Source organism: Augochlora pura, chromosome 1 (assembly GCF_028453695.1).
Source record: "Augochlora pura isolate Apur16 chromosome 1, APUR_v2.2.1, whole genome shotgun sequence".
Lineage (NCBI taxonomy): Eukaryota > Metazoa > Arthropoda > Insecta > Hymenoptera > Halictidae > Augochlora > Augochlora pura.
The window spans coordinates 12,999,211-13,022,279 of record NC_135772.1 but is presented as its reverse complement, the minus strand read 5'-3'; the positions used below and the strand labels follow the sequence as shown (position 1 = coordinate 13,022,279).

General features: G+C 39.0%; 1 protein-coding gene across 1 annotated transcript in view; it reads left to right on the top strand.

The window, feature by feature from the left end:
* Nucleotides 1-20,250, top strand: part of Dally (division abnormally delayed protein) — a 187,525-nt gene extending 167,275 nt beyond the window's left edge. Inside the window, exons 6-8 of the mRNA XM_078185960.1 lie at nt 12,823-12,967; nt 16,602-16,809; nt 17,760-20,250. Of these exons, the coding sequence (XP_078042086.1) occupies nt 12,823-12,967; nt 16,602-16,809; nt 17,760-17,866 (460 nt within the window). The 3' untranslated portion in view covers nt 17,867-20,250. The remainder of the gene's footprint in view (nt 1-12,822; nt 12,968-16,601; nt 16,810-17,759) is intronic.
* Nucleotides 20,251-23,069: the final 2,819 nt, after the last annotated feature.

Below are 23,069 nucleotides of genomic sequence, written 5' to 3'. Positions count from 1 at the left end.
CTGTACATTTGTTGTCTCGCTTCAGCGTGTTTTCCCTTCCTCATTCGTCTCCTTCATTCGATTCCTCTCGTTTCTCGTTCACAGCTTCTTTCCTCATCTCCGCGCGACGCGCAGCGTACATTGTGTACGTATCCGTATGTTTGCTCGCTTCCACTTGTCAGGATTCTGTTCAAAGGCACCGAGCGGAAATCATCAAGAATGATCAGTTAATTACACGGAACGTCATTAATTATGACGGAAAAGTGCGACCGGCTCAGGTTTATCGACGCGCTACTTTAATGCATTCGTTTTAGCGCTTTAGGCGTCGGCTAAATTAAATTCCATCGTTCGCGGAACTTGCTAGGCTTCTTTATCAAATGAAATAGTTTCGCCGTGTAAACGCGAGCGTTATTAAACGATATTAAACTGTCGCAACAGTGTGCATGTTTAACTTTCCTGACCGTCCAATGCTTTAGCTGTTTCAATGACGTGTTTGTAATTAACATAGAACCTACCACGGTTATTGTGATCAGTCTTCAATTTTACGATACTATTACCAATTCTATGGATTTCTTCTCGGGAAATGATTGAATAAATTACATTGTTGGAGCTAGTTTTATAATCAAAATTTCACAGAATTGAAATGAATTTTTACTTAATTTACCGACCGTAAAATTTATTCAACCGTAAATATTTCTGTTACTATAGGATAATTAAATTTACTTGCATTTTTATGTTTTCATAATATTAGCGTTAAACAATATTAATTTTATTTTCATTTCAGCTATTTTATTTATTTAAATTTATTTTATCTATTTTATCAATCGCAAAAGGTATCTAATATTTAAAAAATTATACTACTTTTATTCTTTTATATTTGTAATTACGTTTTGTCAGTGAAACATTTGTTTATATAAAGTACCACCTACAGAAGGATTAAATAAAACGCAATGAAAAGTTCAGTGAAATTTGTAAAAAAAATCTATTTTTATCGAAGGAAATTGAATACCGATTAACAGTTTTTTCAACGAAGGGACAAAATGAATTATGCGACTCGCAAGCATAAACTAGAAACATCCTTAATTTTCAATCATGTTATGTTCTCATACAAGGCGTAAAACCTATTATTTCCCGGTCTCAATGAAACTACGCGCTCGTTAGAACATTTATGGCACTTATTACGAGAGGTTAGAAATGTGGAGTATAACATTTTATTAACATAATTGAATATGAATTGTTCGATACAGGATGTGGCGTAAGGCGGTAGCGTGTTTCATTCGGGATATTAAAACGATGAAGTTATTATTTCCGAGATTAATATCTGTGTATACGCGATGAATGTTCCTTGCGCAGGCTATTTAAAAGTACCAAAGCGTAACCGCGTTGTTTCATAAATCTCAATTTCACCAAAGCAGAAAACATCCGCTGCGAGGAGCTTACAAATCTCTGTTGCAACGTGTTTTTAGTGTCACGTACAGAAGTAAATACGTATTAGTCACAAAATGCATTTCGGGAACATTAAATGCATAGCTTAACACTGTCACTGGCGACTACAAATTGTTAAGATTAATCTGTTTCTTCGGTTAACGTAGTGTTTTCTGTATATATATTATAACAATGCAAATCTGTATGGAGTAGAACAATTTTATTTCAACAAAATGAAAGACAAATAATAACTTAGCTATCTGTAATTATTAAATTGCAGATTTTTACGTAAAATAGAAGTTGCTCCTATTTCTACAAATTTTAACGACATAAAAATAATAGAACAGTACCTATCTGTTATAAACGCATAAAATTCGCAGTATAGTAATCATCATCAGAACGTAGCATTATTGTTAAATCATTAACAACGTATTAAAACCATTAAAAGACGATACATTTTTATTATGCACGAAAATGCGTAATTTGTTCACAAAATCTCTGCCTATTATTCACAATATATTTTATGTATTATTCACGAGCTAATTAACACGTTGTTTATTTTCAGAGCAGACGCTCGAGTCTCTTTTTAAAAAATTGCAAATCTTTATCCGCGTTCATAATTAAATCAGGCGAACATTATATTTATAATTTTTCGCTTTTGTATTTATTTCGCGGTTCCCGGTGCTGCCGGAACGCGCGAACTTTTCACCGCCGTTAAAACGGGAAGCAGCAAATCGCGTTGATAACTTATTAACAGTTAATTAAGCCGGGCGTCCGTTAATTTGAAAAAACCCGGAAATTTCGCGGTTCTTCGCCGAGTCTATTTCCGCGCGAACTACTACCGGTTGTGTGAATTCAATGCGCTTATTGATCGCCGCGTTTCGAGAACGGCAGTAATATCTTACCAGCCGCGGTGATCTGATAACGCGCGCCGATTAACTGAATTAGTAACGAGTTATTTCTATCGAGTTATTCGCACCCTCTCGATCGGAATGTCGGGATAGCGAATCGGACGAGACTCCGCGATTTTTGCGGACGCGTCGGACAAAAGCGATGTAAATCAATCATATTCCGCGAAATGACCGTGCAAGTTAAATGCGCTGCTGGTCGCACGTGTTCCGCGTAATTTTTCGTATCGCAATAACGTGCGTGCGCGTATGATGTTACGATTGGACCTCGATTATGTTGCCCGCGAACGCTTGCAGTCCTGGTCGCCCAGAGTTTCGGTTACGCGTGTTTGAATTTCCAACTCCGAATAGACATTTCTAATAAACTACGTTCATTGAATATGCAGGATATATTGCATAACGCTGCACACGGTGTTGTACATACATTAACAATATAGAAACGATTATCGGGATTGACAGAGAGACGAGTCTGTTCTGATAAGTTAATTAAATGACGTGAATGATATTTCGAAAATGTTCATATTGAATTTTGGGCATCAATTATTGTGCCACTCTAATATCTCCATTGCCTTAGCAGAAACAAAAATATATATGAGGAAGAAATTGTTTAATTATCATTAATTCCACGCGTTCTTTCCTTTGCCATGCCCATCAGTTAAACCATAAAGCCTAGTGCATTATATTCCATTATATCTCATTAATTTATAACGCTTCTTCTTTGGTTCACATTTTTACAAAAATAACTTTATATTCCTTCTTTTTTCTATTCTCCTTTCCTTGCACTTTCATTTTTCTTTTCCTCCTTTCTCTTTTCAATTACTATAGTCATTACTCCGTCTTCCTGGGAAAAGTATCTTCCCAGCTCTTTCGCTCTATCCTTCCTTCAAGATCATTATTTCAATCTTCAAGACCATCGACATTTTCATTCATAATATCATTGGTACCGTTATATTGTTATAGCCGAGATTCGTAGTTACTTAATTGCATCGAACATTCTTTTCTCGCACACTCGCCACTAGTAGCACCATTGACTTGCCGGCACGTGCCAGCGGACTCGTATATCCTCGAGACTCGAGAGCACAGGTAGCTGGCCCGAGGTCGTTGAAAGGAGCAAACACGCTAGTTTCTTAGTGTACGCCATTTCACTGAGCCTTACCATTATGGGAACCAAATTCCCACGTAAGTGGTGTAAGAGGGTGAGTCTTAACGGGGTCTTAATGGGATCGGGTTGCATGGCGAGGTTAGTTTTTATTACAGAAGTAACATCCGCTTGCTTCCAGCGTTCTATCGTGACTTTATAGCGTTTTGAACGTCTGCCGATGAATTGCAATTTCTAATTTATTTATCAGCAGTTCAGTAACCAATAGATGTATGTATAAATGTATTTACTCTTCTCTTTGAAAAAGATTTACGCGGTGCAAACGCATCTTCCTCGTGGGACGATCGATAGATCAATACAGTTGTTTCCAATATAAGAAATAAATATTAGTACTTATATAGACGGCGGAATTTTTAAACAAAGTTATTTGGGGGGAATTATTTTTTCTAAAACAACATTGACATTTTTCTGTGATTTCTTTTGCCAAGAATAGGATCATTGTAAGATCCATGTAATCAAAATTAAAATGTAATAATATCGTATATTACTTATATAACAATATATATTATAATAACTTTACAGCTTAATAAATAAGAAAATTAAATTACCAGTGATTTTATATCCTTCTGAAAGGATAAAATTGGAGTAACTTTACCGCGTCGCGTAATAAATAAGCGCGTACAAACGCATCGTCGTTAAATTTAACGTTCCGACTGAACTTTTTTCCAAACATTCCCATCTTGTTCCTTGCACCCTGTTTATGGTTGGCAGAGTGCATTCCACTTTGTACTTTTGGAAAAACGCCAAAGCTTCGCCGGTCTCCTGATCGCCGTTTAAATCAATTACAAAATTAGCACGCTATCGCTACTTCAATTTCCCCACGAATGATTTCGGTGTGTACGCGCTCCTAGTAATAACACTAAAATAAATCGTGAATTACAAACACTATTTGCGAATTGAAAAAGAAAAGAAAATTGTACAGTATTGGAAAATACGTTGCGGTATTGTATTAGAAACGATGGCGGATCGATTTGATTTCTGAAACCGCCGGAATAATAAATCAACGTCATTTACCAAATTGGTAATTATACTGGACTAGCAATTAACTAAAACCACGGGCCTAACAATAAAATAAATCGCAAAGTACAAACACTATTTGCAAATTGAAAAAGAAAAGATAATTGTACAGTATTGGAAAATACGTTGCGGTATTGTATTAGAAACGATGGCGGATCGATTTGATTTCTGAAACCGCGGGAATAATAAATCAACGTCATTTACCAAATTGGTAATTATACCGGACTAGCAATTAACTAAAACCACGGGCCTAACGTAATCCCGTTGTATAAGACAATTCCATTAGCTTTAATTCGCAAATTCCACGCCGCAGCGATGCCCTACGATCTGTGATTCCAAGCCAATGGAATCCTTTTGAATTATACACGAAGGTGGAGGATACACGGTTTTCAAAGTGGCTCGAATAACGCATCTGATGGTATACTGATGGCATTGAAATATTAATCTAAGGTAAAGCACCAGCTATTCTGACTCCGACGAAATCGATCGGCTTGAGGACATTGCCGGAAACCGGTATAATGTGCCCGTTTCTGTCACCATTGGTTAATATAACTATATCCGTTTGTTCAGGAGTGATTAATTCTATCGTTCAATTGTTTTATTGTTCGACGTCATAATTAATACGGTTTAGTATATAATATCATTCATTGACGTACGCGCGGATACAGGTTGACATTATGGTGTATAAAGTGGAAAATGTTATTTCAAAATCTAGTTTAGTCAAAATGATTTTCAAATAAAACATATATATTTGTATTGACTGATTCTTAGTTGGTTATGTTGCATATTTTATGAAATGCAACGTATATCTTTTATGACGTGTGAAGACGCGATATGTAAATTATTCTAGCATTCTTTGCGCCAAATTTTAGAGGAAATTACAATTTATTTGTTCGCTTAAGAAAATTGATTTAAATACTTTCGCAGTATTACCGAGAATACCTTCAACCAGCAGTATAATAAACGAAATCGTAAACACTTCTAAATGTAGAGACTTGAAATTACGTTTCGATTTCTGTCTTCCTCTTCATTTATCGCTTTAAACTAGAAACGAAAATTATTGAATTTTTGGTGAACGGCGAATTTTCCTATTTTTAGATCATTTTGAGTCATTTTGTTAGCAAGAGATAGCAAAGCTGGACCTAGATAGCAAAGCTGGAAGCATTAAACGATCAATTAAAACTTGCGCATACAAAGTCGCGTGATGCAACATCCTGCGAATATTTGCATCAAAATTCACCCGAACCCTTCCACCTATCCAGAATCGGTTCATCCATTCTAGCGACGATCCAGTCGGGCGGATTTCGAAACTCGGTTCTGTAAAGACCGCGAAGGAATTGATTTTTCGAACGGCCGTCCGGACAAAAGTATCCCTTTAACCGGCACGACGGGAAGGAACGTATCCGGGATCCATTGAACCCCGTCGAATGGTTCTCCATGCAAGTAAACGAAGTCGGATATGTTCGCTAGCGAGGTGAAGACGCATGATTCGTTTCGATAGCTTTCAATCGGGCCGAACCAGTTTTCGTCGAACCGCTTCTTTTCGTTCACGGTACGTACGTGAGCGAGATTGCATCGTCCTCGAATTATACTCGTTACCGGGGGAGGGGGGGGGGGGGGGGGGAAAGAGCTCTAGAAACCGGAGGAAAGACATAGAAATTGAAGGGGGGTAGAGGGGAGGAGTAGCAAGTAAAAAACGAGCAAGGAAGGCGGATACTGAGGGACTGACGAACTGGAATTGACGCGAAGAGGGAAAAGGAGAATAATAGGAGTCTATGGGGGACAAAGGGTGAGCGAACACTCGATGAACCCGGAAGTTTCATAGAGCAGACATGACAGGTGGAGAGGTGCGCGAATCACACGATTAACCGGGCGAATTTTCTAAGCGTTCGCGGTATAATACCGGAAATGAGTTAATTAGCGGTCTAATTCGGACCGGTCGATCGATCACCTCTACGAATGTACCTTTCCTTGCGGTTCTATAGTCGGAGCGAACGTTTGTCTTTGTTGGGTCCTTTTCGTATCGTATGGAACGAGATGAAGTTAACATTCCTATTATAGAACGGTTTCCAAGCGGAAAATCGTTATCGATTTTATTTCGACTGGAAAATGTTGCTGTTGGATATTTCTGTTACTGTGCGGTAGATTTATATTTTTAGATAACGTAATGAAATTTGGAATGAATATTTAGTATGAATAAAAATGCGGGTATACGAGTTCCCATGTTCCATAAATCGTGGAAGGAAAAGAATTAAGTGTACTATCTTACTTAGAAACGCCCTTATTCGAATAAACATTTGTTTTTACAGTCAATTATTACGAAACAGTATCCACGCGAGTGAATTTACAAAGAAAATTGTCCAAAAATATTCACGTACCCTTTCATATGCTCTAGTTTTTATTATATCATTTCTGCTAATTTTTCAAGATGGAGTCGCAATCGAGCGATGTTTCATAATAGACTCGCCTGCTCGAATGAATACTAAATAATTTCATGTACTGAAATAAAACATCTTCTACTGAAGTAACTTCGAAATATACGTCGAGAATATACGACGGTAAAATGTCAAAGATCGCTTATAATACGAACAATGATTTTATCAAATGCAAACTTGCGGAGAAATTCCGCGGGTACGATAACAAGTCTCTTTTCAAAGTTCCCTATTTCGAGCCAGCTGCAAAGTTAAAACCAATAAACCCAGATTTACATCGCAGAAACTGTTTCCACTACAGCAGATTAAAGTCTCGGTAAATTGTTCTCCGCCATCCTTGTCACGACAGTAGCAGCAGCGAATGATAAATCTAAAACGCGTCATTTTGTCGCGTGCAGCAGCCAAGTGTTTTAAAGCGGTCCGATACGCGCGCGCGCGCGCGTAGGCGCGGTCTTGCGCTTGCATTGTCCATAAAAATTTCGAAGAATGAAAAGAACGGGAATGAAACATTTCTCGAAGATTGCGTGCCAGCCGTGTCAAACGAGATTTTATTTTTATTTTCCTGCCGTAGCCAAGGAGGATATTAAACATGCTGTATAGGAAACACGGCAAATCTTCTTTGGCTACTGTATCGGCTGCTCTTTACCGGCTCGCTTCGCGACGGATCTGCCAAAGAATATTTCGGAAAGGGATTTCGCGTGTATCTCTTGGATCAGTCGTCCCGCCAGACGTTGGAATCAAGAGAGAAAGAGAGAGAGAGAGAGATAGTAGTAATGAATGAGAACATGGCGCAGCCTTTGATGAATTAAATAGAAAATAAAGTACGAGGGTGGAAGGAGCGCGCGAAAGTAAGACAGATGTAAACGAAAGGGGGAAGAAATATTGGATAGAAGGCTGCTGCGTGAATGGACGGTATTGAGGATCGTCAAGAAGAACAGCTGCAAGGCGGTGCACGCGCAAAATGTTTCCCTCTTGATATACATCCTCGCCGGGTCTTTAGAATTTTTCAGTCTCTCCTCTTTTTCAAGTCGCGGTACTATCAACTCTAGGTTATTAACGATCATCGTCGCCGGTTATTCTGTTATGCATTTTTTTACAGTAACGCATTGCGCCGCGATTTCAGCCGCTTTCTTTTTCAACTTCTCCGCCGTTTCGAGTGCTCCTTTAGCCCTTTACAGTCCAAAACGTTTCCTACCTTTTACTTTTTATATCGTAACTTATTTCGTACACTTGTGAAATACTGCAATTATTATTCTTATATTCTTATACCGTCACGAGATTGTTGCATTTTTCGTGGACAGAACATAAATCGGTAAAATCAGTAACCGTCGGTGCAAAAGTCAATGTCCTCGAAGGATTAATAATAGAACCAATGGTATAACGAGGGAAAATAATCAATAAATTGGTTTATTTGGTCGTATCTTACAATAACTTCTAAAAATGTAGACAATTAATTGTTACGCTTATAAAGCGCGATCAATAATGACGGTCAATGTTTGTTACGATTGTAGCAAAATCACGTGGAAGGAATATTTTGTAATAATAATTTGCATCAAATAAAACGACGATGCAAATGTTGTCGTACCTTCTCCATTTCTGAAGTACAATAAAATGTGCATGGTTATTAAATTATACTCCTACAAGAAGTGTTAAAGTATTATGAAAACATATAATCGCTAGCAAGAACATTGCATTACTTACATGAACAAATATACATCCATCAACTTGTATAGAAAGAGAGGGATAGAAAGGACTAAAGAAGAGAACAAAACTAATCAAATTAGTTTTACAACTGCGAGCAGATCAAAGATGGGTAGCATAAATTACTTTTTAATATTAATCGAAAAACTTTTCTCAGTACACACCCGTAACGAGACACCTTTGAACTTCCTTGAAGGGAACAAGTTTATTACAGAAATTATTGTGCAACGAATACACAGCGGCAGTAGAATTATTATGGCGTTTCTATGTGCACTGTACATAATGCAACTTCAACGGCATTTAATAATATATCTTTCCGATTAATATAAATAAAACACTCGACGTGATCACGGTTCACAAATCTCGGATCGATTTTCCTATCGTAAGCAGCTACTTTACAAATTAGTGACCACCGCCCACTGTTTTGTTTATGGGGACGAAGTCTGCCATGGGGTAACCGGCAAGGATTCTGGACCTAATTGTGAGAGGGGTGCTCACTTACAATTAGCCAATTTGTCCTGCTGTGTTAGCCTTGCGAGATAAATCTTCCGGCTTGCGACGCGACAGTCGCCGTATAACAATGAATTTAACAATTATTTGATCGATACAATTGTTCGAATGATTTTAGTCGTATTCCTTATAATTATTATATATACTCAACTTTCTATCGTCTATAAGCTTCGTTTTATTGATACAATAGTAAAAGCAATTCTCCATTTTTACTTATATGTTATATATTTTGTTTATATATTTTACTCCATGTTGTATAATACATTCGGTATTATTATTGTCTCGATCCTTTGTCTTGTGGATGATAAAAAGAGCTTTAAAATAGTATGAATTAAGCATTTATTTCATGACGAGATTCAAAGAAATTAATTCGTCAACTTTTTAGAATTCGGTACAAATGATTTAAAATTGTTCAATGTTTATTAGACTGATTTTATGGATTTATAAGAAAAATTAATAGGTCGAATGCAAATTTTTTCACGCTTTGTAACAATTGGAGGATATCATTACGTTATTTCCAACACATTGTAATTATCAAAGCAGGAAAGACATTTTCATCTAACTTGTATTTCTTAAAATTAAGTTGAACAATTATCGCTTTGCATAAAGATACGCAATCTATTTATTAGATCCATTTGAAAAGCAATATAAATGGTAAATTTACCAATGTATTAAATATTAGTTTAGGAAACCAATTACAATCAGAGTTTTGCTAATTCAATCACATTGTAATTTAATTTCGCTATTTAATTACAGTAAATTTCACGGTCACGTAATTCAAATCTATCAGTTAATTCAGTTGTTAATTATTTCAATCACGAATATAATCCTAATACAATGCAATTGAAACAGAATGAAGTTCGATGTAATTCGAATTTCAAAGAAGCGAAATACATTTCTGTTCTTCTTTCATATGAGATAACACTTCGTCTCTTCCACGTATTTTCTTCTGCTATTACCTATTAATTTATTATTTTTTAATTCACCATTTGAATCCAATTGCTATGAATTCGTAATTAATGTGCTTTAAATACTTGGTATTTTTAGGCATATTTCATTTGCGATTACGAAATACATTGTAATTTAATAGAATAGAGATCAAAATTATAAATTATATTGTAATTTAATCGAATGGAGATCCTAATTACAAATTATATTGTAATTTCATGGAATTTCACGAAATTATAATTCTTCGAGCAATCATTTGCCATTGTCAAAGGGCACGGATTTTTATGAAAACACAAAGTTGCTACATCTGTAATTTACTATTAGTTAAACAGAACACGCAATATTAACTTTTGTTTAGTTTTTGCATGTCGCCAACGTGGAGCCACCGGCACTTCCCCGCTAGTGTTCCAATGGCTCTAACGTGGAGCCACCGGACGTCATAGTGTCAATAATATAACAATCATTCGTTCGACTATAGTTATTACCAAAGCATTGCATTATTAATGTCGATTCAAAGCATAAATCTACCCTTTAGACGTGCGCAGCTAAGATCACCGCGTATCTAGATATTTTTAATCATGCAGAGGATTCGAAGTTTTTTCGAAGCCGCGCCATTGTGCTCGAGCAATTGCGGCGGTAAAGAGAGTGCGCGATTGACGAGAAACGAGCATCCGATCGCGGGAGCATGCTCAATGGGGAACCAACGAACGCTATGGCTCCGCATGAGCGCGCGCGTTTCGAAAGTGACGATCCGAGAATAGCGCACGCAAATAGAACGACCAGCTCTTCCACCCTATCTCTCCTTCGCAGATAATTCTTTCCTCACGCTTCTCGGCTTGTTCGAGAATATCAAACGCGCTTGCTGACGGCAACAAGATACTGCGGATCCCGCCGAGATTCTGGCTTTCCAGTTGGTTACACGCAAATAGCTTCAAATTGTACCATTGCAACAATAGCTTTGAACACGCGGGCTTGCTAAGTAGCCCGCCGCTGTTTCTTATTCATGTCAAGTTGGAAACTTGATACTGACGTGGCGTTTATGAATTTTGGGGATTCTCCGCGTGCGGAGCGCTCGGATCCGGTAATAGGCCGCGGTGCATATGAAATCTCGGATTTATATTGCGCGTAAATGTTTATCTGACTGCTCGTGTTACGCAGTTGCTTACGACGTAATCTCTTTTACGGTTTTATCCTGCGTTACCTGCGTTATATTTTACCAAAAAGAATATTCTCGAAACTCTGTGTATTTGCAATTTAGTTGGACATTTGCGCGAGTGTGAATTCTGTAGATGTTCGTATAATTTTATTTACGAATCTATTCGTTCAAAAGGCCAGAAATTTGACAAAAATCGCATTTATATAGTAACAACACGTTGAGGAACATGTGTCGAAGATCCGAAGATTTTACTATTCATTTAAATTTCTTATGCACTATATTATGTGTGTGCGTTATAACACGCGTTGCCTTTTGAAGGTAGTACGGTTTTTTAAATTGTACGGCAAATCTTTTTAGCAGAAATGGTCAGGTAAAAATGTTTCGTAACAAAGTGCTGACATACTAAAAGAGAAAATTAATATAGAATTTAAAGTATTTCAAATATTGCATTGCACAACGATTTACATTACAATACCTCTTGTATTGTAACAACGAATCCCAATTTTCGAAGTGAAGTGTTCAAAATTATTCGCTTATGAATATTTAAAAAGAATTAACCAAGTCGAATCTGTTAAAAAATAAACGCGCAGAATTTTATTTCTCTTCTGACCGATCTTTAATCATTAATCGCCGGCGATCGTTAGAAACTTGAGCCGGGAAACTCGTTCCAGGAAACAATGCAACGCAAGTAATGCTCGATTTTCTCCGTTGTTCGCCGGTTTGCAACACAACTGCGGCCGGGCTGTTCTGGCTCTTCAATGAATTGCCGTTGCAATCAAAGTTGCGATACTTCTGCGAACGGTCTAGTTAAGATTACAACAAGTGTACATTCACGCGCGCGTACGTTTGTGTGGGTGCATCTCGGCGACGAAAAGGATTTATCGCGAAAACAGATAAAGCGACATTCGATGCCACGACGAATGAACGATCTTCCTTATTTAACTGTTTGCGTTCACCAGAGCAAGCGTGGACGACAAATGAAACGGTTTCTTATCACGAATTCGAAAAATTCTCCTACACACTCGCGAACACTATGAATACTTACCGACCGTGTGGCTTCACTTTCGAAGTATTTTCAGTTAGCTACTTTGGCTCTTTATAAAAATAAAAAGAAAGCTCTGTATCCAGCATCGTGCAGAATTATAATCGAAATATAATTATAATAATGTTCTCTAAGTCTATGTATTAATAACCCTTCTAGTTTCTTATTTTTATTTTTAACCTATCATAATTGGTTTTATAATCTTCTCTGACAAGTACTACAGTTAATTGAACGCGCGAATTTAATTTATACTAGTAACTTTACATAATGTTCCATAAAGACGCTAAATTTAAGTTATTAAATTCATACCGTAATTATTTTAAAATGAAAGATATGATTTTGAATCGTTACTGCATCTATTAATTTAATAAGATTTCAAGATTCGGCGTTTTTTTCTTGCAACCACAAATATGAATTGCCGCGCGAGATTGTTTATAAAGAACGCGAAAACTCGATGAGCGAAGCGGTTGATACGCGTGGTAAAAATTGATTACTCGCTCGAGTTGCTAAGCTAATTTCATGGATCTACCCGTTGTTGTTTCCAGGTACACAAAGATAGTGGTGGACTCGAATTTGATGGCGCAGAAGTACAACCCCGAGTACACCGTGACGACAATGTCACTGCCGACAACTTCCTACAGCAATACAAACACAAGCGTGCTCATTGACCAATTGAGGCACATTAATCAGGTGAGTCCACCAACTGTAATTCGCCGCTCGGCTTATGTTAGCCTTGGCTGGCTTTGTTTCCGATCGAAACACGCTCCTTGTTTCGACCTTCTATCTACGAAATTAAGATTAACACCTTGCGCCGCGATCTTTCTCCCCAGCTGCTCTAATTAAGACTGTGTCATCGTTGATAATTTTGAATAGAAAGAAACAACAACTTATGCACACTGTGCGCTTTACGAATGACAATTACATTTACCGGTCTCATGCAGAAGAAAAAACATTTGCTACAATTGCAGCATCGAGAATCGGAATAGAAATTCATTTCTTTTTTTATTGTATTTAATATAATAGGTTCTAAATAATGTGGCATTACGTTAAAATATTCGTACTATTTTCTGCTCTTTTTACTTATTTTTGCCACAAGTGTAAAAAAATGTAGTCTACCGAAAAAAGAATTTTATTACATCTACTCGAATGTTTAAATATTGCTAACAATAGAATAAAATTTGATTCCTACTCAAAGGAACGGATAAATATTCATACCTACTAGCTGATTATTTAAAAATCCCCGTCACGAGTCTAACTCGTCAAAGTGCGGCAAGGGGTTAAAGACGAAAAAGTGATGATCGACGAAGTTCTAAAAGATATGATAATGCAAGGGGTTAAGAGCCGTCACGTAGAAAGCTCGTTTCGTACGCTTTTCAAATGAGCTCTGGATGATTTCTTCTCGGGTCCCGATCGTCCGCACGGTCTTTAATTTATCCGACCTATCTGTCCTCCGATTAGGCTGGTTAATCGAGGTTCTACAGCAATTTGTACGTGAAACACTTATTTCGGTCAATAGACAGATTACGAGCAATTTAAGGTCGTCGAGTTAAGTGAATCACCCGATATGTAAGCACTTCCACGTTCCCGTGCGATCAGTCTGGCCATAAATTACGTTCTAATCTCGAATTATTCATACGACGGAGGTGCGCGGCCGTGTGTCTGGCGTGCCCAGTCTCTCGCTCGCGTTCGCGCGCGGATAGAAGGCGTGAAAGATTCGGACTAAAGACCGCGTGGGTGAGCTCTCGATTCCACGAGTCCGTTCCAATTGTCCGTCGCGTTTGCCGAACAGGTGCGAGAACGGCGCCTTTCAAATGCACGGACGGTCGGAATTATCGGCGATAGATCTCGGTTCACGATCGATCCAATTACACGCAACCCAATATGCAAGCGTAAGTAATAATACAATGAGTCGTCGCTAGAAAAGTGGCACTTGTTCTCAATGTCAGATTCTACAAACTGAACGGATGCGTTTATTGCAATTGTTACGCTCTCCTGTGTATCGAAGAGAGTGAAGGAGTTTTTCGTAATCGTATTCTTACGTGATAATATTAGTGAGATAATCCGAGGATCGTTTTAATTTAGCTTATGATCTTGTAATGAAATCTTGTGCATTCTTTCGACAGCTGTAAAGACATACATTTTTTCTAAATATTGATACCATGACTGTACGATATTTATTAACCGTAGAATCGTATTAGTCGAAGATCATTTTTTAATCAATTTCGAATGTACAAGCGATAATGAATTCTTATTATTCATGACTATGTAAACTCGAGAAGCACTCTCTCAGTTTATCTATGATAAATTCTGTGTGGAAAGTATAAACGATTTTTCTTTAGTAAAGCAACTTTAATAAACCGCTATTTATGGTTATTAAAACGCGATATAAATTGAAAACTGACGTTACATTACTTTTAATTTATTAAAACTACCGGAAGAGAAAATACATTTTCGTTTCACCCCTGTTTCGCACAATTTATACAGATTATTTTCATTTTTCTTTTGCTTTTACTTATTAAAAAATTCATCTGATTGGACGATTATATTCTACGCAAAAAGGCATTTTTTCTCAGCGATTAAACAAAGTTGCATATTTAATTCCTGATACCTAAATGAAAATAAAAAACGATTCGAGAAATTTAATAGAACGATGACACTTCGAGCATCGGACAAAAACATGTTCAACCATAAATAGGCTACGCCTAACCGCGCGACTCGGTGCCATTTGACGATCGCGCGAAATAATTGTGAATTAATTAGGCGCGGCCTACATCGAGGATCTCGCTTTTTCCGAACAACTTATCCAATTTAACGTACACCTGCACGCATTCAAGCACACTATATATCGCGACCGCCAGTTTACCTGTCACGCCACGAAACGCCGAACGCTTAAGCTCACGTTAATTCGCATGTCTGGGAAGTCCGACCCGACGACTTCCAGTTGTTGCGTGTAGAACACCTGCACACCCGTCAACGGCAGACGTATCGCAACTGCGTAATCCAGTATGAAATCATACAAAGCGAGAAGAAGGTGGCGCGGAACGATATACAATGACAATGCGCGAACTCATGAATGATTTATGGCCAACCACCCCGCAGACAATGCGCATTCGAATGTCGCTACTCTACTTTTTTTCTCTCGATACCTCCCTCCCCGCCCCCCGCACTCATTTGCCCCGCGACAAAATAAACGCCTATCCCAGTCGCTAGCAGAGCGCGCGGAGCCCGTCGTTTTGCATATCGAATGGAGTTACTAAATGCAAATGTGCCGGTATATCGCGGCCCCGGTGCAATTAAACAAATTAACTACCTCGATAATTTCAATATCGTAGCGGGCATTATAGCGGCGCCGTCATTGTTAAGCATCGCCTAGAGAATCGGAATTACGATAGAAATACCGACCAGTCGAACTAACGGAGAAGTATGAACCCACTAATTTGAAAATTTTCGGATGATCTCCGCGAGCATTGTATTTTAGTGGATAGTACATGGGTTTTAGTAGTCGGTCTCAGCAACGGAGCAGTCTCGACAGGATTCGAACCGAGATAATATTATTTTGTTACCGTTTGTATAGCATGTCGAAGGCGATAACTGTAGCTACATTTCATTCATACTTTACTGCTGTTTATTGTAGAGTCACTGGTGACGGTACAGTGTCCTTGTAATTGTGAGTAGGCAGTGGATGTTCGTGCATTAACCACTCAGCTGCGTCAATTTATTTTGAAGATAAATTTTGTTATGTGTTTTATCGAACACGATAAGTATAGTTTTGTCGACAGTTGTTCTAGAATTACTCAAAACAGTGCGAAATTTATGAATATGTTTCGTAAGCATTGTAACGTGGATCATAGGTGAAATATTTTTCTTATAAGATATAAAATTGCTATTTCCTTGTGACGTGAATATTCGTCGTATACAGCTAACAGGTTAAAACACGGAATCTAAAGTTCAGCTGTCTTTTTGATTACGTACGTCTTATTCGCGAATATTGTTGCTGCATATAATTGAATTCTGTCGCAGTTCCACTTTGTGAGAAAATTATGTCAATGGTACGTTGGAACGTTTGAACTTCGTAATTAACTGTGATGCTACGGACAAATTAATTTATATTTGAAATTAATACAGGCTCGCAGAAATGTAGTTCTATTTCAATTGTTACTCTAAGGGGTACTATTATCAATGTATGCGCAATATATTAATACATATATTATTATTAAGTTCTAAGGGGTTGACAACTTGTTGGTAATTACGATTCCCTTTAAGCGTGACATTAACGCCAATTTACGCAGGTTATTTACGCGGAATTTACATTTATTTCTGGCAGATTCTGCAGTCTCAATTGGCATCGACGCCCGACAGTGGAACACTGCTGCTCGCTGACGAAGCTTTAGATGGCTCGGGAAGCGGTGACAGGCCAATTTGGAGGAAGAAAGGAAAGGGCGACGACATCGACAACGACGACGAAGATGCGCACGGAGACGATCGCGACGACGAAGAGGCGTCTGGTTCTGGCATGGGACCCACCACATCAGGTACAGATTTCAAATCCCTTATTATTTCTAATTGCGCCCTATCGGCTGTTCCAAGACACCGCGTTTAAAAAAAATCTGCCAAGTTCGATCGAGTTCGAGGAAATAGTTCCGTAAATTGAAGACGCTTCGAAAAGATGGAAAATGTAAGGACAGCATAATTCTGGGTTCAAAAAATGGGATGGTAATCGTCATTCCGTTGATAACAAGAATCAAAAGCTATTTTGAAGCAATATTTGTTAGTTTATATTTAAACAATATTTGTTACTTTATCTTTAAACAACACTTTTTAGTTTAACCACCCGCAGCAGAACTGCGCGTTATCAACGCATTCGAAAAATTAAAAATCATGGCTTTAGAACATTTTTTTAATTGTATTATCTTTATATTAAGTTACCGTGTTCTAAAATACAAACAAGTTGTAATATATTTCTCTAAATCTTTTTTAAAGCTCTTTCGAAACTTGCAACAGAAACAGTCTGCTCAGTTCTACTTAGTTACCGCGGTTTACCCAGCGGTGTCTTCCACTGAGTTAATTGAAATAAATATTTCTAGACTTTGAAAAGCAAGTAGACGTTGAATGTTCCAACTACATTAATAAAAGAAATATAAGAAAAAGCTCGTTTCTTAAAAGGATGTGTCTGTATTTTTGCTACAGGTTTACTTTCATAAACATCAATCATAAGAAATAGAATTTTAAATGATCTATAGAAATTGGCTTACGTGAAACGTTGCTTGAAATAATTGTCGACAGTAGATCTTGAGCAAATGAAATCTCAATTGATAATTGACACTTTGCAAATAAGAGTATTTCGTCAACCGTTGCCAATGATTTCTCAAATACTTGTCGCGAGCGACGCCGCGATCGAACAACGACGCAGTTAATTAATCCGGCCGACGAAACCGCGACGCAAACCGTTCGATTAATTGAACAAAATTACCCGCTGTTCCAGATCCAGTGATGAAGATGAATCCTGGCATGACGACCACGGCCGGTTCATCGAGTGTCCTCTTGCCGTCCGTCATCCTGGCGATCATTTGCGTGCACGTGATCGCTTAAGTCTCTCAACGGAGCCAAGAAGGAGCAAGAAGGGTAAACCAGTAATTCGACGGCTCGCGACCTAGACAAACACGACCTTGAGACCCGCGTCAACGGACAGTCCGGTTTTCCAGTTGACACGGGGGAAAACGATCCGCCGATACCGCGCCATGAGGATCCGCTTCGTAGGTATTTATCGCGCTGCCTGGCCCGAACAGCTGCGAGAGGGAGAACAATGTTGGCCGCGTGACTACCGTGAAACGGCGGCCGATCTGTTACATATACATAGTTCGCGGTTCGAACGAGACATTCGCACGTGGCCGGAGGCAGAGAGGTGTCAGAGAGAAGAGAGGGAGGTTCGGAGAAGTTCGGGAGAAGAAACTGAGTCCCAGCCACCACAGAGTCCTTTGTGTTCTCAGTTCGTCGATGTTCGCCGGATGCAACAAGTCCGAGGCCGAAGTGATTATTCCGCGAGATCGTTCCGTGTCACGGAATCATCCGTAGGTTTCGATCTATAGACTCTATAGTATGGTATAATATAGCACAGTATATCTATAGTATAGAGGAACGGCAAAGGCAAGAGAGCGAGAGAGCGAGAGAGAGAGAGTGTGTGAGAGAGAGAGAAGCTGCTGCTGCTGCTGGAGCGTTTACCGAGTGTCTGCTGACGGTGCGTGGTGTCTTGGCAAGGACATGGTCCAGCGTTTGACGGTCTGCCAAACGGAGCCAGGCAGCCTCCGCTTGGCCCAAGCATTGTTCTCCGTTACACAGGGCGGCGGAGAACGGGTCTTCATCGGTTGTACATTTTTGTTATTCGTGTACGAGGACTAAGGAAATTTCTATTTAGAAAGGCAAGACTGTTCTAGAGAAAAAAAAATTAAGCTGTTGAACTTCGTCGAGCTGCTTCCGCGTGGACGAGGCGAAGGCGATAGAGTACTAACGTTGAAAGTAATGCCGGTAGACAAATTCTCCCTCCCTGCTCGAGGAAGCGAGGACGCGCGAGTGCCGTGCCCCACGGTACTCGTCCCTCGGGGGAACAGCGGAAGACCTGCACGTGGCGGGAGCAGTATGTTTCGCGGTTGGGAGAGAGGATCGGTTACGGATCGAACGGAGGATGCTAGAGCTAATTAAAGTAATTCCGCGGTCGATTCTCGCGACAAAGTTCATTATACACATATTCCTAGTTCGACGACTTGGCTTTGAATCGCGATGGAAAGCAACAACCGAACGGAGGGCGCCCGCAACTATTTTCAGTCGCGGCTAGCGGGAACGTTGTTGGGCGATGGATGCTGAACTATGCCCGGTGGAACGTTGGATAACGAGTTTCGAGCGTGTACGGAAAACACGGACGATCTAGCAATTCTTTTTCTTTTTCATTTCGTTGGGAAGCTTTGTTTTCTCCATTCTTTTGTCTGTCGAAAGAACGCGCTGCGTTGCATCGCGAGTATTGTTAAAGGCGAGGGTAGGTGTTCTCTAATTGCTTGCCGATTATTAGTCTGTTCGGTTGACTCGCTTGTTGAGCGTATCGAGAACAAGAGTGAGAAACATCCGATGGCAACGGTGACAGAGTTTTTCGGACATTCTCAAGAAATGCTGGGAATAATAACGATAATAATAATAGTAATAATGATAATAATAATGTCTATGTTAAGCGGAGAGAAATGCGTCCATCAAGCGGGAATTTGCTGTTCATGTGTTTCATCTGGAGTACGAAGACGTTGAAACGAATGCGAAGCGTCTAAATTAAATCGTTTAACGGTCAAGTCCAGTGCCATAATGTTTTGCAGATGTTTGTGAATTGTAGGAAGGTCGTCATGCTTTCGAATTCATTTAAACTGTTGTTTCCACGTTGATTGCATACGACGCGTTCGCGCGCACGCTAGACTTTACGGTAAAATGTCGATTATTTGAAAAACAGTGACAGGACGAAGCGTTACGGACAATCAAACTCTTGGAGAGTGGAGGAGGAAAAAATTAGAGACACGCACGGAGATGAATATTTTTTAAGGGTATCACGCCACTTGGACAACTCTTTCGAATGGAAACGGACTCGAAGTGTTCGGATTAGTGAGCAGAAAATAAACCCTGGAATCCGTTTCCAGGATTTATTTTGATATTTATTATCTGGGATGGTACCGATCCTAGAATTTATTTATAATAAATTTAAATGGCTTTCCGAGAGCAACATTTGATAGTGACACTCATTCGAGACGCGACAGCTCTAAGCTACCATACGATGTAAAAGGATATCAATGTTGCATTGGTCCTATTTTAATTACTGTATATACAATTTTACAATGTTTCTTGCGATGTTTTTGTTCGTATGTGCAAAATTCTTTTCCGATCCTGTATGTATAACAGATTTATAATTTTGTAAAGTATTAAATCATTACATATTAAATGTGTAATACAGCACGAGTAACATTAATTCTCCTAAATTCTTTTTCGATTGCAATAACACTAGTATATAACAATAGTAATTCTGAAAACGTTACGTTCACGCGGGTGTACATTCAACATCCATGTTCAATAAATCGTTTCTTTTTTTTTAAACTTGTATACGTTGAACTTTTAAATAAACCGTCATTATATTTATGTGATTGCAGAACGTTGATAAGTATTACGCATCCGACGAACAACAAGTAGCTACGAGTCACGATCAAGATAGAAGTCGATTCAACCCTTCGAATTGCATCATTGTTCTTTTCTTTCATTGTTACCTTTATCCTAAACGTTTAAAGATACGTTAAACTTTATTTGTTTCCTAATGATTTTAAAACTTGTTTCAAAAACAATTTACAACGATATTATGCATTTCGCTGTACTCCAGAAACGGGGTGCATGCAAAATGCACGAGGATCTGTAGTCTCGAATTTGTTGCAGATCTTCGAGCGATAAGAAATTGTTAGAAAGTTACGCGTCGAATTGATCCGAACAGCGAACAACAACTGTTCGAGAAACGACCGCTCGCGATTGCTCTTGAGAAAGTCATTGCGTTCCAGTAATGTTCGAAACTTACGTGTCCGGGCAACGAACGTGTTGAGTGTATTCTAGTGCTCGAATAATCGACGTTCTACTCTATTTATATTCGTATTATACATTTAGATACTCGAAGTGCCAAAATAACAGGAGCGCAACGTTGTCTGCGAGAACGTACGTCGACCCGACCGGTGGTCGAAACTCGAAACGAGACGCTGTTTCTCCCACACGTCATGGACGTGTTCGCGAGCTTTCCGAAGACGGACCGCCGCCCCCCCCCCCCCCCCCCCCCCCCCCGACTTTGGCGATTTGCTTTCCGGCTGTAGAGAGCGATTAGGCGTAAGAAAAACGAAAGTAGAAACCGGGGGAGTGCCGGCGAAACAGAAGCCCGACGGTCAACGGATTCCGTAACACCTCGGCGGCCGCACTGATTGTATACACAATTTGATTTTGTCGGATCATTGAGGGTTAGTGCCTTTTTGAATATTCCCGGCCGTAGCGTCGTGTCATCTTCACGCCCGACAGAAGGAGCGAGAGGGAGAGAGAGAAAGTGTGGGAGAGAAAGAGAGCGAGCCATCTATAAATACGAGTGTACAGGGCATTCATGCTAATAAAACGAACAAAAAAAAAAAAAACAAAAACGCTAATACGAAGAGAAAAAAAGAAAAGGATAGGAAATGTGTGACGGTACGCGACCTTCTGTTCCTCCTCTGGCATTCTTTCTGCTGGAAGAGATCTCGCTTATGGGAACGCGAGCTATATAGCATCTCTGCTCGAGCCCTCGGGCCGGAATCTAATTTCTCCCGAAGCTCCGAGCATGTTGACCAATCGCAATCTTGGAGGAAGTCCAGACTATACGAATGTAAAGCGACCGCACGAGCTTCGCGATGACGAGCTGCCCGCGTCGGGCAGGCTTCGTTTTTTACCGATGAGCACATGTAGTCCGCTCGTAAGGTTAATTGTAATATGCGGAAGAAGCTAGTCCATCGACTCGATTTGCGAACATTTAAATTAACTGCGTCGCTGAACGAAACTTCCGCGAAACGATCGTCGCCGATTCCATTTTCTTTCTGTTCCGGGAACGATAGCCTTTGGCAAACTTTTCATCTTGTATTACTGCGAAAAAGATATTACAGTGGTGCCCCGTTTATCCTGATACAAGTAACGCATATAAACGTTTTATTCGATTCCATTCATATTATTCGTATAGGTTATTCGTGTAGGTGTTACTCAGTCTCATAGACGCTTTAACATCATAAATTTAACTGGATTTGTATCAAATTATCCTCAATATGTCAATACTTTTTCGAGAATCGTTGTCGCATCGTTATTAAGACTATAAACTGGCATCAAAATTTTATTTACATATCTGGGATAGTTAGTTATGTTTTGTAATCCGTATAAACCATAGATTCGGATTAAAGAGATCCGGATGAACGGGGTTTCACTGTAATTCGACTATCCGAATTGTTTTGAAAGTTTGCGTGTCGTTATAAAACGCTGCCTAACTTTTCCATGGTGAAAACAACTCTGTACAGTTTGAAGGAAAACGTGGTGCCTCTTTGTGATCCATAGAACAAAGGTTCCCTTCACCACTTTTTGATGGATCGCACTTTATACAGTTTCATAAAATACGGCACTACGGAATCTTCGTTCCAATGAGATTCCGCTATAGTCACTGCCTCTTGCGAAGTATTTCCACTCTGCCGGACCAACGAACGACGAAAACGAAGATCGCCTAAATCTTTGGATCATCCATCGCGGGTTTCGTAAACGTCATCTTACACAGTGTGATATTTCAATAATCTAAGGGGACTTAATCCTTGACGACTATATTTATTTGATTTTTTTTATTCAATTTTTAATCGCTTCCAATGTTTGTGATTAAAATTTTTTCAATTTTATATGATTATATTTTATGAACTGTCACGTATTCCACGTCGAGTATTTAACCCTTTGCACTCGAAGCCATTTTAACCTGTAAATCTAAAATAATTTCTCTGGCTTATAGTATTTTTATTTTATGTGACAAAATGTATTTTATTATCATTTCTTGTGACTCATACCAATAGTTTTACTAGTAAGAATTTTTCTAAATCTAAACTTTGTTAGTATAAATTTTATTTTGGGACGTGGTAGAATAATTTGAGTGGTGCCTCGAAGTCACCACTCGACTGCAAAGGGTTAAATAAGAAACATAAAAAGCACACCTAAAAGAGTGAAGTAAATGCAGCAGGGATCAAAGTAA